The sequence below is a fragment of the Penicillium cataractarum genome (genome assembly GCF_028827025.1).
Source record: "Penicillium cataractarum strain IBT 29864 chromosome Unknown utg000001l, whole genome shotgun sequence".
Taxonomy (NCBI): Eukaryota; Fungi; Ascomycota; class Eurotiomycetes; order Eurotiales; family Aspergillaceae; genus Penicillium; species Penicillium cataractarum.
Window position 1 is genome coordinate 5428479 of NW_026622737.1, and position 17620 is coordinate 5446098.

General features: G+C 51.1%; 3 protein-coding genes across 3 annotated transcripts; 1 reads left to right on the forward strand and 2 right to left on the reverse strand.

Moving 5' to 3' along the window:
- Positions 1-1057: 1057 nt before the first annotated feature.
- Positions 1058-5994, reverse strand: N7496_001928 (uncharacterized protein; the record flags this gene model as incomplete). Its single annotated transcript, XM_056694859.1, has 5 exons — positions 1058-2163; positions 2227-3193; positions 3255-3507; positions 3666-4105; positions 5722-5994. The coding sequence occupies 5 exons, from the start codon at positions 5992-5994 to the stop codon at positions 1058-1060; spliced, it is 3039 nt and encodes a 1012-aa protein (XP_056561588.1).
- A 4942-nt stretch (positions 5995-10936) lies between these two features.
- On the forward strand, positions 10937-14720 carry N7496_001929 (DNA-directed RNA polymerase III core subunit RET1; the record flags this gene model as incomplete). Its single annotated transcript, XM_056694860.1, has 3 exons — positions 10937-10996; positions 11074-11849; positions 11912-14720. 3 exons carry the CDS (start codon positions 10937-10939, stop codon positions 14718-14720), a joined length of 3645 nt encoding a protein of 1214 aa, XP_056561589.1.
- A 276-nt stretch (positions 14721-14996) lies between these two features.
- Positions 14997-17049, reverse strand: N7496_001930 (DUF4246 domain-containing protein; the record flags this gene model as incomplete). Its single annotated transcript, XM_056694861.1, has 4 exons — positions 14997-15566; positions 15621-16658; positions 16722-16803; positions 16859-17049. The coding sequence occupies 4 exons, from the start codon at positions 17047-17049 to the stop codon at positions 14997-14999; spliced, it is 1881 nt and encodes a 626-aa protein (XP_056561590.1).
- Between the last annotated feature and the right edge of the window lie 571 nt (positions 17050-17620).

Here is a 17620-nt window from a genome sequence, read left to right on the forward strand (position 1 = left end):
ATGAGGTTGTCAACAGTAAGAAACCACGGCGTGTGGTCTCGACCTACGGCTTCCCGTCCGAGGCACCCCTTTGGTCACGTGCTCTCGCGACGCGTCGGAGGAACCAGCGGAAAGATCTAATTTAGCATACATCGAAGCTTAAATCTACAAAGGCAATTAATTCTAGGAGCATGTCTACGACTTTGAGAATGTATTCCCATAGAAACCGAATTCGATTCCAGTGCTAGAGTACAAAAATGCAAAAAGTGTGTGAAAACGAAATGACAGAACATAGATTTGAAGAAGAGTAGGCAGAAGAGACGAGGATGAAGACCAGGTTAGCTCGAAGGAGCTATCCTAGAAGACAGAGACGCTCTCTATCACACCATCTATTCAGTTGCATATGTTCTTGGGACAAAATGACCCATCACAACACAAGTGCAATTCAAAAAGCAAATGAGCGCAGAGTACAGGTAGAAATAAGAGTGAAAGAAAAGTAAATTGGTGGGGAAACACAATGCAGGAAATGGAGATGGCTCGTTGTTCACCTCGACTACCAGACCAAAACAACGAACAGCCAGTTCTTCCCCGAGGGGAGAACCAAGGCCATTCAGTGTCATGTGGGAAGGCCATGTAGACCAAGGGAACAGCAAAGACCATGGGGTGGGGGAAAAGTACAAAAAAAAGGCAGAATGGGGGGAACAAAAGCGAGGGGAGCCCGAAGCTGCACAAGGCTCCCCAACGCTGACTGCACCATGCGAGTTTCGCTAGATGTATGGAGGATGTATGCAGGATGCAACACGTGAATATTTGCCAGATGATGAAAGAGTCGTGACGCATTGCTTCATGCACGGGAAGAGAAAGTCAAATGCAGGCGAAACAAGTATGGAATGGGGGTTGGACGAGATGCTGATGATGAAAAGATCATGGCACATGCAGCTAGACCCCAGTATGATGACAGTCTTGAATTGAAATCCGTTAAATCATCAGAAATTCATGGCATCGTGGGAGTCGATATGGGTACAGGTTGAAAATGGTGTATGCACATGTGTGACGGGGCGGACCAAGCGGGCCCACGTCAATAGTAGGCGGCGTAGACATGTCCATGGGCGCCAATGTGGCCGTTAACGGCAGGTGGAGGTGGGTTGTAGATCACGGTGGTCTCGCTGGGGGCGGGGTTAGGAGGGGAGGCGGCTCCGGACGAGAATCCCTGGCCATTGAAGCCGGCGGTACCATTAGCGGGTGGGAGAGCATTGGGAGCCGGATGGAAAGGAGGGTAAGCCTTCGGGACCATATGCTTGGAAAGCTGCGCGCTGGTCGTGGTCTCGTTGGGGGTCACCTGTCCACTGCTCTGGCCACTGGAACGGCCAGAGCCATCCGCGGCCATGATCTTACCGGCAATGCGGCGGCCGTGGGGAGTCTGGCGGATAGTCGGCAGAATAGGACGAATGGCGTCGACAATGCGTTGACGGTTCTCTGCATCAGCAAAGTCCATGGCAGTCTGAACAACGTAGTTGGCAAATGAATCACGGAGCATCTTCTCCAGCTCGTTGCCAGAGAGGATCTCGTCAATCATTTCACGGCGAGCAAAGCCATCCGCGGTGCGCAGACACTTCTCAATCACGTTGGAGCTGAACTTCTGCTTGGACAAAGAAGGGATGTTACCAGCAAAGGTCTGGCACAAAGGGTTGGTAAAACGCGACTCAGCAAGATCCAGAATGTACTGAACAACGTAGTTGCCGAAGGGGTCCTGGACAAGAGCAAACGAGTTCGAGGTGATCTGCGCAATCAACCGAGCCTTCTGAGCACCAGAGGCATGATCAATGCAGCGCTGCAGAACACAGCATCCGTGACGGTGAGTACCGACGACAACGCAATTAGCACCCACGGCCTCGTAGATGAACTCGGCCTCCTCCGCATTCAAACGGTTCAAGCACTTCTGAATGACGTGGTTACCATTTAGGTCCTGAACGAGCTCAACGACATTATTCTTTAGAGCTTTAATAACAGTCTGAGTCTGCTGAGGGGTGGAGATGAATTCGATCATCTTCTGAAGAGCTCGGGTACCATGCTGATTCAGCGCAATCTTAACGAGCTGGGGAGCTGCATTGTCAATCAGGGTAGTGCGCTGATCATCGTTCGAGTACTCGAGAAGCTTCTGGCACAGGTAGTTGCCGAACGGATCTATAAAGATGAAAAGAAGACAAAGTTAGTTTTGCTCATGAGGAGGCAATGGGGGAAACATACCGGTCATCAGCTCAATAACGTGCATGTAGGTCTCGCTGAAGATCAGCTGCACATGCTCTGGGTCACGGTCCTCCAACTTTCGCTGCAGGTATCGGCAACCATGCTGGTCCTTGCAAAGGCTGTACAGATCACCCTTGTAGTGCTCGATGGGGAAATTGGCGTAGCGAGTCGCCTGTCCCGCGTCACTCTCAGTCTGGCGGCGCTGGGTGACGGGGCCACGAGTAGCAGCAGCAGCATCGTTGAAGCGATAGTTGTTAGCCGCGTAGGCCGGAGCAGGATAAGCAGCGTAGTTGTTGGCCTGCCCGAAGTTCGCAATGGGGTTGGGTGCCTGGGTTGGCTGTCCAACGTACGGCTGGACTGTATAGCCAAACAAGGGAGGGAAAGGCACACCAGCAGGGGCAGCCGAGCCTGTAATGCCATTGTTCGAGGCGGCAGAGGTCAGCTGAGGACCAAAAGGTGCAGCGCTAGCCTGAAGGATTGTCTGCGGGGACAGGCTGCCTTGGGTCAGCTCGGGCTCGGGGGAGCCTTTAACAGCGCGAGGGGTGGCTCCCCCCGTGGGGATACGGCCCATGCTGGCATTGTGCTGATGCAGGTGCTCAGCGTGGGTCTTGGGCGGGGTGATCGCCGCATCAAAGCCAGTGCCTTTAACAGTTGGCAAGTCATTGGTCGAGTAAGATGTCTGCAGCGAAGTGGGGCGAGAGGAAGTCAGCGGGGTCATAACCTCTGGAGTACGATCAGTCGAGAAACTCAGTCCACCCTCGAGCGAGTGACGAGGGAGATGGCGAGAGTGAGCCAAGCCACCACGCTCGTCCTTGGCGGGGCTGGTCAACTGCTCGAAGCGCATCGTACTGATCAGGTTCTGTGGCATGCTCTGGTGGCTGGTGCGGTAGCGGCTGTGGAACGCGTACGACTCTGGGCCTGGGGTACGCGCGTTGGCCAGATCATGGGCATCAGGATTTGCGGAAAGCTGCGAGGATCTGGGTCAGTCTGAAGTTGAAAATCAGTCCAGAAGGAAGCCCTGAGCTTACGAGGTTGGAACCATCCCGGCGCAGAGTGGGGAACTTGTCATCAGGCTCAGTCATCTTGATGTACCCTTTGATATCTGGGGTTGACAGTCGTTCTTCGTCCCGGAGGATGTTCATATTGGGCTCGTCGCTGGGGAACAGATGTTTGGTGGCAGCGAAGGAGTCAACACCAGGGCCAGTTTTGTATCCAGGACTGGAGACGTTGGGTCGGTACGAGCTGCTGAAGTTGTTGCTAGGCAGCGAGTATCGGTGTAGCCTGAAAAGGGGGGAGGGAAGGTTAGAATGAAGCGAAACGCAAGTGGAGCGGTTGCCTTGGGAGGTCACCAAGAGGTCACCAGCCGGGTCACTTGGGAGCAAACACGCAAACAAGCAGGAGAGAAGGATGAGAGAGGGTCCGTAGAAGCGTTGACTTACGAGGGTCCTGGGCGGAAAGGTGCGCTGTCCATGGTGAAATCTTCTTTCTCGGAGTTCCGGCGGGATGTAGGCATCGAGTGACCAGCAAAACGATCGATTGGCTGATGGTTGGGTTGAGACGAATGCGAGTGCGAGGGGCCTTGAGGGGAAGTCAACTGCGAAGAAGGGGCAAAAGCAGAGAAAAATCCAGGCGAGGAGGTGACGCTAGAGGTTGAGAATCTGCCGGGGCGAGTCACTGAAGAAACGGTAGGTTCCACATGCTCCGGAGGGGTCGTCGGCTCACTCACTGGCCCCGAGAGGCCAGCCTTGGCCAAATCGCGAGCGAGCTGATCCATTTCGATCTTTTCCTTCTCGTGCTGCATATCCAGCAGCTTCATGTCTTCTTCGAAGCGCCGTTTCTGTTCTCTCATGTACTCGATATGCTGACGCTTCTTCTCAAACTGGGGGGGAAAAAGGTTAGCTGGCCATTTGTAGAGCGGAATCAACCACGAAAACGATATGCAAAAAGACATGGGTAGATATGCGCCAAAGACCGATTCCAGTGTAGTCTTCGAAAGTGCGTCCTCGAAAAAAAGCAGTCCTCGAAAAAAAGCAGTCCTCGAAAAGAGCAGTCCGCGGAATGTAACGACCAAGTAACGGAGAAGTAACGCCAATTTTGGGGGGGATGCCCGCAAAATATGTCTCACAGGCACCTTCAAAACGCCTTTAAAAAGGACGCCTTAAAAACAGATGCTGGGTAAAGGTACCCAAAAGACACGAAGGCAATATGAGACCACGCCAGAGCCATATGGGTTGACTGCGGAGGTACTTCATAAGTACCTTCTAGGCGCTTTGAAAAAGGACACCAGGTATCGGTAACATATTGCATCAGAGTGGTGGGAGGCACTCGCAAGAGCCACCTTAATGATACCTTCCAGACGCCTTGAAAAAGGACGCCCGATAAAGGTATCCGACAAAAGGCAACACAAGAACACGCCAGAGTCGCGGAAGGTATCCGCAAGAGGCACCTTCATGATACCATTAAGACGCGTTAAAAATGCCAGATACCGGTACCCCCAAAAGACATTCCGAAGGCGACAAAAGACAAAGCCGAAGTTGTGGGAGGTCCTCACGAGAGGCATTTCACAAGCACCTTCCAGATGCCTTGGAAAGGGACGCCAGATGAAGGTGCCCGAAAGACACTCCAAAGGCAACCCAAGACAAAGCCGGAATCGTGGGAGGCACTGGCGAGAGGCACCTCACAAGCATCTTCCAGACGCCCTAAAAAAGCACGCCAGATATCGGTAACCGAAAGACACCCCAATGGCGGCCCAGAGCCACGCCAGAGTCGTGGGAATGTTGCGCAAAAGGCAGCTCAGCAGCACTGAACGGCATAGCAAAATGGGCTCCCGAAAGACACCCCGAAACCAACCCAGATCCACGGCAAAGTCACGCAAAGGGCACTCCCAATATGGATACCGTGAAGATACCCCGAAGGAAACCTTGAGTCACGCCCAAGTCGCTCCAAAAGCACACCAGGGATAGCCCAAAAATGGGTGCCGCAAAGGCAGGCTGAAGACACTTCAAGGCCATGTATCGGAACTGGTACAACACGTGCAGGCACCTTCAGAGATGGGAGATGCGGACAGCGACCAAATCGACCAGACAGGCCGGCTCACAGCGCCGTGTATGTCTTCCAAGTGGCCGCGGACTGGACCAAAGAGATTGGGGGAGGAGAAATTCGGGAAAAGGACAGAAAGATGAGGACAACACGGGGGAGGTGGAAAGGATAAAGAACGTTTGAAACCGAGGAAGAGGCAGATTCTATGAGAATACGCCGGCGGGTCCAAGCCGCAACGGGAATTGCAACGACAAATACTTTCTCGATGTGCCCAATCACGCGCGAGACAGATCTGTGAGAGGTTGCGCGAGGACCACGACATCATCTCTTGTTGAAAAAGCACCAGCTAACCTTATATCCTTCTATCCTAGGCACCGGGGCCGGTATTTGGGCATAAAAACGCAGGGGGAGAATGATATCACAATGTGCAAGATTACAACGAAACATTATACGCACCGAAGAGAGCAGATCGAGAGGGTCTGGCAGTTGCGTGGCCCCCGGAGGATTGAGATAATTCCATGACGAGGACAGTTTACTGGAGTCCGTGGTGAAACGACGTTGCAAGTTGGCTCGGACATCGCCAGAGGGCCGTGAGAAGCCCGATCCAAAGTTGGAGTGGCCGGGGGAGAGAGATGTATATCCAGGAAAGACCGATTCGGAGGGCGGAGAGCGAGGAGAAGGGAAACGGAGCTCGTCGAGGCGTTCACTCAGCCCATTCTTGAAGGCCATGGTGGGCAAGGCAGCCGATAAGTCCAACTATGGTGAAAAAGCAGCATCGGTCAGCACGTCGGAGTTATGGACCAGGAATTTCCGGCCTCCAGAGGATTTTAAAAGAACCACACCAGACCCTGAACCACAGCAACAACGCACTATCAAGCCTCCCAACAAGATACCCCGCAAGCTGCAGAGGTGGCAGGGTAAGGGCTAGGGCTATTGTGCGGACGTGTGCTGGTGGCGGGCTGGCGGTGTGGTTTTTTGGACGGAGTTTCTCCCCAAGTAAGGGGAAACCCAAGAGGGGCTGAGGGGTTTGGATGATCGGCGCGTGAGAAGGGGGGGAGAAAACCCGAAGGCAGGGTATGCTCACACAATGAACGCCTCGAAGGGCAGAAGCGACACAAGTTGAATCAAGAACCACACAATGCGACAGTCGAAGAATTCATCGAGGGGGAACCGTTGGGCTGCAAAATCGGCCGTGGTGTGTTCCTGACGAAGTGCGGAGATCAGCCGCAGGGAGAGTCCTGCGTGGGATGGAGCACGACCTACCGCTCTCTCTGTTCTATCGCTCTCCACTTAGCGAAGGAACACCCAAATACGATAACCAAAAACGAGAGTGTCCAAGAGTTCTGCGCACACAAGGGGAAAAAAAGACCGATTTAACAGGCTGTTGTACAGGAGATGATCAAAGAAAGATGTGAACGGGGGGAGGAGGAGGAAAGGGGAAGGAGAAAGAGGAAGAATGGCTGGGAGGAGAGCGGGGAGAAGGACCTCAACCCTATTCGGTAATCTCCGTACGGTCTTGTCTTATTTTTTTCAACTTTCCACCTGATGACCCCCCGGATCACGTTGGTTTTACAATATCTGATCATTCAGGATACCTAGAGGGATTTCCGATGCTTGTTAGCACTGCTAGCATTTGCTGGCAATGACCTTGAATTGTTTGGAATGGCCCATGAAACCAAGGAACCAGCCGGTGTTTCCCAACTATCTCCAGTCAGCCTCCCGAACCGCCACGATGGCCCCCAAAATTTCGCTATCACAACGATTCCTGATTACAAAGGTACGTATATAATCCAATCTGCATACTAAATGCCCATTTTCCCAATCAATGCACAATTCGACGCCCACAGCAGATGACAGATGATCGCCCGACCTGGGAATCGGTCGGGGCCCTCTACGTATGATTGGGGAGGCTCCGCGAAGTCCGCCTGGGGGTGCTGTACAACCAGAAAAGCATGCAGCTATCGCCCCGAGCAGTACCGGCTGGGGTCCTCCATGGCCGACATCTTGCACGCGAGGCTCGATCCCATCAGCCGTGGGAATGCCAAATGGTCAATTCCACATCGGACTGGGACCTCCCTGAAGAAGAGGTGTACGGAGGGACAGCGCATGCGGAGGACATTCTATCTTCCCTGCAAGAATTGTAGAATATATGTACTCGGGCCTCTCATACTTTGATTGCCAGGTAACACGAATATAATGGGCTATGCACACGGAGAACGAAGCTATATGGATACTCGACGGAGTACAGATGTATACCCGCGACGACTTCGTCTACTGCTAGATCTAGGAAATCTTGCAGAATTCATGGAAAATTAAGAGGAACTTTTCTCAACCCTTTCGAGAGGCCAGAAGAAACCCTGCAACCATCGGGATGCGCTGTTCGCGAGAAAGCGTGGCATCTGCAGCTGCAGGCCGACCACGCCTAAATGTAGCAAATGGAACCGCCACTGTATCATTCTAGCCAAGTGGAGCCCCGCCGAGTGGTGTGCGAGGCCGAGGGGGAAGATGTGACAGCGGATCGCCCTCTAAGTCCTTAGTCTCGAAGCTGGCTAGCCACCGCACGGGGCAGATGGAGGGGAGTGCCTGGATCGAATCTAGCGTGATAGGGATGATATGATTTATGGAGAAAGGCTGCGAATGGCAATTCGTAGAGAGCATGATTATGATCGCTTTCGAGGGCTCGAACAGGTTTACACAGTGAATAGATTTCGATGTCGGGCACTTCGTTGCGCGGATGCTTCACTTTTTGATAAATTTATGGTTCGCGCCCGCGGGGCGTCGTTTCCGCGGTTCGCTTTGTCGCCAACGTGGACATCCAGGGCCATCCATGGGTCTGCCGGAACTCAAAGAATCCCAGCTTTGGGACTTTCTTTTGCTTCTTTTCAAGTTCGATGGTTCTTAGAAACTAGTGATGTAGGGACATACGAGTATTGATTTGGAACAATCAAAGTCGATGGGTTCGAGGGAATGGCTGGATTCTATTGATCACAAGATTCTAGAATTATGTATCCCAGCCCTTTTGATATATACAGCCATACAGGATATGATTCTATTTCGAGTGCCAGCGCCTTACCCCCTTCCGCCTACTTCTTACTACCGACTGGCGACTGGCCAGACAAGCGGTGAAGATGATACCAGCCATCCGTGCTGATCGTGTCGCTTGGAGCCCCTGATCCACCGAATGACGAGCATACCCTGATGTGGAGATCCTGCATCACGAACCCCAGTCAACTTTGCTTTTAGAATTTCGACAAAGGACAGCCAATCATTGCCATCCACCTCACTCTTTCCCCCTCATCCATTTCTCATCCGGAATCGAGATCGGACCCGTTCATAGGCAGTAGTGTGTGCTGCAGGAATACCGTGTTCGTCCCGGTCGGCGATCTGAGTCCCTGGGCCTTCTTATGCGGAGAGTACAGTAGTGATAATTCTAGGCTCATAGCTACAGTAAATAACAAGTCTCCGCAATGCAGGCTATATGTATGTGCGATGATCTCAACCCAGGGCAAAATGACACATCCAGAATAAGCCCAAGCTTGGACCAGTTATCCCTGCCAAAGGATTCCCGAGTGGGCACAATTGAGTCTGGCGCCGTTCTCTCTAATTATTATTTGGAAGTGGAGGCCCAAAGAGAAGACCAATAATCAATCAGTCATCTCATAAGGGGCAAAGTGGGAGGGGTCGCGCCTTCATGCCCAACGCCAAAATTGCCCCTCGGCCAATTCGTAATCATAGTTTCTCGCCTATCGCTACAAGTCGTGACTCACTGAGGTTCCTCCTGTTCTCGGTATTTGACACCGTCCACTGACTGTGAAACAGACTTACCTGGAAGAGGCTAATCATGGTCCTGCTTGTATCTCTACTTACTTACACTATAGGGAGGCTATTCCATACGGAGTATAGAGTACCTGATCTAAGACACAAGTCTCCCTCTCACTTTCCTTTATGTAAATTGAAATGTACTATAAACGAGCCATCGTACAGACTCTCGGCACGTCCCATCGTCCGTTCGTTGTAAACCCTAAACCGGGGGCTACTAAAGTATGAAAAGACGAGCGATCCACTTCTCGGCGGCTGCGGAGAATTATCATTCTACAGTGCTTAATAATATTCATCACAGTTGTAGACCGTTCAGTCCTGACACTGAGTCCTGCTCCAGAGGGGTCGGCTTCATGGTCGTTACAATCTATGTTCATGTAAATGCTGGCGCTGTATAGTACTTTTTGTTCGGCTGAAATTACAAAACCGACACAAGGCCAGGCCCGTTCCATCCTGGGCCACGTGTATCGGGTTCTTTGTCTACAACGTCCATCGTGGGTGTCCTTAATTTACTACTTTTCACTAGTGCCCGTAGGGACTTGGATGGAGTAGACATTATCGGCTGCGGGGACCACTCGTTTGGAGGGGCTTTGGTGGGAAAAAAAAAAAACAACCCCACGGCGAAACAACCCCTCCGTTAACAATAGCCCACTTCAGTGGCGATATGTTGGATTGAAAAGTTGCGGTCAAGCCGGTATTTGCCACGAGTGTCCCCTTCTCTAACGTTACGTTGGAAGTTGTTAATCTCGAGTCGCGGGGTTTCCAGACAGAGAGAGAGAGATACGCTAAAAAGGTTTAGACACATTGTGGTGCCACGAAGCATATCATTGACCATCGTGTAGCGACTCACAAGGCTATTAATACCCTGGATTAATGGTAGCGATAATCTTATCAATATAACCACAAACGTACCCTAATCCATAGATATTTTTCTTCTATAACTTTGCAAGCAAACAAGTCTTTTTTCTCTCGACGCCAAGAACTCATTAATCTCCGTATAGTTAGTTGCTGAGAGCTTCCTATCCTCTTCACTGAGCAATATCTAGGTCAATCATGTACGACAGGGTAGACGTGTGGGTTCGAAACTGGCCGTCCGTGCAGACATCAAAAACGTCAGAAGCGCTGCATGTGCGAAGTGTAGGGGCCCACTGGATTCCAACCCCGAGGGGTCACACAGATACAAATAGCCCTGAGAATAGTTCCAAAAAATGTGGTTCCGAGATGGTTGTTGCGGGGTCTTTGTGTCTCTGCATCTCTTCTATCTAATCGAACTGGTGGCGGGGCTGCTTGGTCCGTCTCTGTCTCTCCTGGGATAGTCGCGACTCCTACTAGAGATACCGAGGGTCGTCATATCAATTACTACCTCGAAGGTCAGTTGTGTGCGTCATGATTTTATGAAATTCCTTCGTTTATGTTCTACTTCTTCTGATGTAGTCAATATAACGAGGCAAACAAAGTTTCAATCTCATACTTCGGCATAGATGATATATAGTTCCATCATGGTACAACACTGCCGAATTCATTTTTAAGATCTCATCCAAAAGGACCCGAGAGAAGTATGACCATAGGATCATCACACATCTTTGTCCTCATTTCAGAATCAAACCCCAAGGGAAGATAGCTCCTAATCAATCATGCAGCAGACAAGTTTATGCCTCAGGTGTCATTTATCCACGCTAACCTGTTTTGGATAGCTGACTGATTAGATAAGCCATCTCCAAATTCTCTCGGCCTTCCCCTCCATCGGCCAAAGGCACTGGCGACGTCGACCAGAAACGTTCATCTCCCTGAAAACTGAGTGGCCTGAGATCGCCGGACTATCGTCCCTCTAGAGCCCAGAATTCCAGCCACAATGCCGCCGCGCAAGAGGCCGCAGGCCCCTCCTGCAGCTAAGCCCCGGCGTCCCTCGGAGGTAACAAAACTTTTTTTTGTCGACGGCGCGCGAAGCACTGAACAGTCATGCTAATTTGAGGTTTGATTTCATGACAGGCTGGCCAAAATGCTACGACTGAACAGCTCAAGCGAAAGCGCTCGTCTATTGCACAGGAATCTGTCATGGAAGCAGTCTCATCTACCCAGACTCAGACTCAGACCGATCAGACCGAAGAACCTGCGTCGAAATACAAGCACAAGGATCCCTTTGATGCACTACTGGAACCATTCTACTACAACAAATCCCTGACCGATCCCATCGATACGGCAAAGGACAAGTGGAATCTGCTGCCCGCGTTCCTCAAAGTCAAGGGTCTGGTGAAACAGCACATTGACTCATACAACTACTTTGTCGAAGTGCAACTGAAGAAGATTGTCGAGTCAAGCTCCACCATTCGCAGTGATGTCGATCACCAATTTTACATCAAATTCACGGATATTTACGTCGGTTCGCCGAGACGTTCGGACGAGACCCAGGATGCTGGGATCGACTTCCAGTCCGACGTGACTCCCCAGGAGTGCAGACTTCGAGATACTACCTACGCCGCACCAATCCTGGTCGACTTCGAGTATGTTCGTGGCCGACAACGTGTTATTCGTCGAGGTGTCTCGATTGGTCGGATGCCCATCATGTTGCGCAGCTCCAAGTGTGTGCTTTCCAACAAAACGCCAGCGCAGATGACAGTCCTTAACGAGTGTCCTCTGGACCCTGGTGGTTATTTTGTCGTCAACGGAACCGAGAAGGTTATTTTGGTGCAGGAGCAGCTGAGCAAGAATCGAATCATTGTTGAGACGGACCCGAAGAAAGAGATTGTCCAGGCCTCGGTGACTAGGTATGTTAAAGCTTGGTTTCCGCCTGGACCTTTGAGCATATTTACTGACTAGTTTTCTCTAGTTCTTCCAACGAGCGTAAATCAAAGAGTTACATCGTTCTCAAGAAGGATAGGCTCCACGTGAAGCACAACGTCCTTAGCGATGACATTCCAATTGTCGTCCTGCTCAAGGCCATGGGCATTCATACCGACAAAGAGATTCTGCAGCTGGTTGCCGGGTCTGACAGCCAATACCAGGACGACTTTGCCATCAACTTTGAGGAAGCACTCAACCTTGGCATTTACACTCAACAGCAAGCGCTTGACTGGATTGGTTCTCGTATCAAGATCAACCGCAAGACAGGAGCATACCGCCGAACTCACGTGCAAGAGGCTGTCGAAGCTATTGCCTCCGTCATCATTTCTCATATCGAGGTCAAGGACATGAACTTCCGGCCAAAGGCTATCTACGTCGCTCACATGGCTCGTCGTGTGTTGATGGCGAAGAATGATCCGGCTCTGGTGGATGACCGTGATTACTTGGGTAACAAGCGTCTCGAACTTGCGGGCCAGCTACTGGCTTTGCTGTTCGAGGATCTTTTCAAGAAGTTCTGCTTCGATATCAAAATGAATATCGATAAGGTTCTGAACAAGCGGAATCGGGCCGAGCAATTCGACGCCTGGAGTGTCATGAGCATGCACGGCAATCACATCACGCAGGGCATGAACCGGGCTATCTCCACTGGTAACTGGAGTCTGAAGCGTTTCCGCATGGAACGTGCCGGTGTTACCCACGTTCTCAGTCGGCTGAGTTACATTGCTGCACTCGGTATGATGACCCGTATTAGCAGTCAGTTCGAGAAGACCCGAAAGGTCTCCGGTCCTCGTGCCCTGCAACCCTCGCAGTTCGGCATGTTGTGTCCTGCGGACACGCCCGAAGGTGAAGCCTGTGGTCTGGTCAAGAATTTGGCTCTGATGACACATATTACCACCAACGATGAGGAGGGACCTGTACGGAACTTGATTTTCATGCTGGGTGCCGAAGATATCTCGACCGTCAGTGGAATGCAGCTTTATGCACCGGGCAGCTACACCATCTCCATCAACGGTACACCCACTGCGTTGACCCGACGGCCCAAGTATTTCCTCAATGCCTTCCGCCGGCTTCGCCGTATGGGACGTATCTCGGAGTTTGTCAGTATTTATATCAACCATCATCAGCGAGCTGTCCACCTCGCGACCGATGATGGTCGAATTTGCCGACCTCTCATTATCGTTGAAAACGGCAAGTCCCGTGTCCGGAGGCACCACCTGCAGAAACTGCGCGATGGGCGAATGCAATTCGACGATTTCCTCGCCCAAGGCCTGGTTGAGTACCTCGACGTGAATGAGGAGAATGACTCGTACATCTCTATTTACGAGAAGGACATCAATGAGGCTCACACGCATCTTGAAATCGAGCCTTTCACAGTCCTCGGAGCTGTCGCTGGTCTTATTCCCTACCCTCACCACAACCAGTCTCCCCGTAACACTTACCAATGTGCCATGGGTAAACAAGCCATTGGCGCTATCGCTTCGAACCAGTTCCAGCGCATTGACTCTATCCTTTACCTCATGGTCTACCCTCAGAAGCCAATGGTCAAATCTCGGACTATCGAGTTGGTCAAGTATGACCAGTTGCCTGCTGGTCAGAACGCCACAGTTGCTGTGATGAGTTACTCTGGATACGATATTGAGGATGCTCTGGTTTTGAACAAGGGATCCGTTGATCGCGGATTCGGTCGATGCCAGGTCTACCGTAAATACGTCACCAATCTCAAGAGTTACCCCAACGGCTTGAAGGACCGTCTCAACCCGCCAGAGTACGAGAACGATGCCCCGATTCGCAAGCACGCACTTCTCGAGAGCGATGGTCTTGCTGCGGTCGGTGAAGAAGTCAAGGCCGGAGAGGTCTACATCAACAAGGTCACTCCCGACGCGGCGCACACGACTGGTCTCGGTGGTGACTCGAGCAAGCCACTCACCTGGAACGCCGCACCTATGACATACAAGCTCCCTGACCCCGCCTACATCGACAAGGTCATGGTATCAGCTACCGAGGGTGAGACCCAACTACTCAAGATCTTGACTCGACAGACCCGTCGTCCCGAAGTCGGTGACAAGTTCTCCTCCCGTCACGGACAAAAGGGTGTCGTGGGTATCATCGCTGATCAAACCGATATGCCTTTCACCGACTCTGGTATCAACCCCGACATTATCATGAACCCCCACGGTTTCCCCTCTCGAATGACAGTCGGTAAAATGTTGGAGCTGGTTGCTGGTAAGGCAGGTGTTCTCTCCGGCCAACACGGCTATGGTACTTGCTTTGGCGGTAGCCCTGTCCAGGAGATGTCTCAGATCCTGATCGACCACGGTTTCAGCTACGGTGGCAAGGATATGCTCACCTCTGGTATCACCGGCGAGCCGCTTCCCTTCTACGTTTTCACTGGTCCTATCTACTACCAGAAGCTCAAGCACATGGTTCAGGATAAGATGCACTCACGTGCCCGTGGTCCCAAGGCTACGCTTACCCGTCAGCCCACCGAAGGTCGTTCGCGTGACGGTGGTCTTCGTCTCGGTGAGATGGAACGTGATTGTCTGATCGCGTACGGAACTAGTCAGCTCCTGCTGGAACGTCTCATGATCTCGTCTGATATCCACGAGGTCGATATTTGCGAGAAATGTGGTTTCATGGGCTATCTCAACTGGTGCCCCGGCTGCAAGTCATCTCGTTCGGTCGTGAAGATGTCCATTCCATATGCAGCCAAGCTTCTGATCCAGGAGTTGATGAGTATGAACGTTGCTGCTCGTCTGAAGCTGGATGACGAGTTCCCCGAGATGAAGGGCCGTTAAATGGAAATATTGCCTGGTCTTATGAATGGGCTGGTGTTTGGAACAAAAAATGGATTCAGGGTGCATGGTTTTTTCAGGATGTGTATAGTTTTTCTACACAAATGGCATAGCGCGGCGATTTGAACATACGAGCGTGGACAAACTTCATGTAGATCTTGTAGAGCAAAGTAAGTAAGGTAAGAATATTGCATTTTGTAAGACAAGTAACTCAAATCAGAACCCTCACAAGATTTCAATAGAAGCCCAAGCCATCTACTTCTGCCAAGTTTTTTTTGTTCAAAGCATCACGACCGGCGACTCAAACGCGACATGCTGGTACTTGGTAAACTCCATCATTTCCTCCAAAAACTTCCATCTCAAATCTAGAGCCTCAAGCAACGACATCGGCATCGGACCCTTCCTGTCCTTATTATCCAAGGCCAGACCTGCCATGATGGACTTCGTTTTATCCTCATCCCCCTTTATATCGAGCGTCCAGTCCAGTCTCTGTGGTGGAATATTAGCCGTGGAGATAATTCGCAGATTCGGATCGATCAGGAAGAACACAAGGGCACGATTATGCCCAGGCTTCGACTTGTCTTTTAGCTCGAAGTGGGTCAACCGATGCTGAACGGTACTGGGGAATATCACGCTACGGCCCACTTTGCATTTGATTGAGCCTGGGCGCTGGACTGCTGGTTCACCGTTTGCAAGGCCAAAGACTTGCTTCAGCCAGACGAAGTCATTAGCTTCGTGGTCGACTTCACCCAGGGATCCTGTTTCGACGATGTTGCGGAATTCCATGACCGGCTCTTCCATGTTCTCATTGTCGAAGACGAGGAATGCAGCGGCGCAGATGTGTTCGTTCTTGCATTCTGGGATTAGACTTGCTCAACTGGATACATTGAATTTGAAACTTACCATTTGGCCTTCGACGTGCCAGTCGGATTGGTAATAAGGATCTTCCGGGGAGAGATCTACACCGAGAATGCGCGTGATGACCTGAAGACCGCGATCCTTGTAGTCCTTGTTGAGGGAGACATCTCGTTCGATACGGACGGCACTAGGCAGGTCCTCTGGGAGCTTGTTCATCAGGGCCGGAGGCACGGCCCAAGGGATGAAGACACCAGCATCGGGTTGGATCACTTTGAAGTTCTCATGTCTCCAATCTAGATACCGTTCTTCAAACTCACTCTGCGCCTCTTTGGGTCTGATTTGCGGCTCTTTGTCGAGAACTGACTTGGGGATCGGATGGTATTCAGCCTTGTGATATTCGATTCTGGCGCGTGAGTGCAACATGTCCTTGAGCGGCGTCATGGTCATGTTGAACTGGGGGATCATGCAGTTGAATGCGTCCTCGATTAGTTTATAGATGTTGCGGTGCCTGATTGGGTGCAAATTGTTGATGTATGAACTAATATGCCAACGGTCATCGTCGCCCAGCTGAAAGTCGGTTGGCAGAATCTGGAAGTTCCGACTATACGGCCTGACCTGGATATCTGACCGCGCCTTTACTCGCCAGGTCATGTCTTCTCGAGTGATGCCCGTCTCCGTGGGTTTGGGGATTACCTCGCCCTGACCGGCGAATCGCAGCGCTTCGTCCAACCCGATAGTTGTATCCGTGAGAATTCGACTTTTGCCATATACAACGGGGTATAATGCCATGGCCAGGAGATCTCGCTGTTTCCGCCAAGATCCTGGATAATAGAATTGTAACTCGGTGTCATCATAATCCAAGACCTTGGTCTCCTTGCTCAGTCTCTCAACCAGTGAAATGGGGACATTTGAATCAGACTTGGTCATGTCACCGTTGTACAAACCGACAGCCTGGCTTGTTTCATAGATCATCGCTTTGAACTTGAGCTCGTCGATGATCCAGTTGGCCATGTTGGGGGTGATGTCTGCATCGCCGTTCAATGCCATCTTTTCCCAATCTTCCACAAATCCAGGATCTTGGATCTGTGGTGTGGGACATTCATTTAGTTGCCGGCGCTTAGAAGAAATGCGGCTCTTCCTTCTTACCTTAATCCACCATTCAGGAATATCAGTCAAGTCTTCCATGACACGAACCATTTCGATCTCACGAAGTGACTGGATGGGCAGTCTGTTTTCGGTGATCAAGTTAGCTTTCTGATATCAAAGGCATCATAGATCCTTACTCTGTGTATCCATTCTCAATGTCTCTGTCGTCCAAGGCGGATGGGAACATGCTCCGACTCTCCACGCCATAGATGTTCTTCTCTACCGGCGCATAGTCCAATGGTCGGCCATATCCAGGAAGGATGAAGCGGGAATCCTTGTTCTTAGTGGCAGAAAGAAACTCCGCTTCGTTGGCACGATGCTGGAACATCACTGCAAAGGTCACAAAAGATAGCCGGAGGAGTCTTCTGTTAATTGATACTTTTGGTAGCGATGCTGATAGACCTCGACCAAGCAATGTCAAGATCGGACAAGATATCGGGAAGGAACGATTTAAACAGTGAGAAAAAATGTATTCAGAGCCAAAAAGCTACAAAATAGCACAAGGTTGGGCCGGCACGAGTCGTAGTATACAATGATGCACTCCTGTCGTCGTTAACACTAGATTATGGGATATTCTACTGCTATTATGCTCGGCAATGAAAGGCGTGGAACTCTCTTCCGAGGGTTGATGCGAGACTTCTGGCGCTGGAAAGGTGGATAGTGCGTGAGATCAAGGCCGTTGGTCATAGTGACCTAATAGCCTAAGTTTCCATGGAAAAGGAGAAGCCAATTGTGAACCGAAGAGCGCATGACTGATGAATCGAACGAGTATTTTTTTCATAACAAAGACCTTATGTAAATGGCTTTAGAAACTCAGCTGTAGTCTCTATTCTTATTGGCACGATTATTTGGTATAGACGGATCACTATGGCATGTCAAAATTCCCGAAACTACTAACC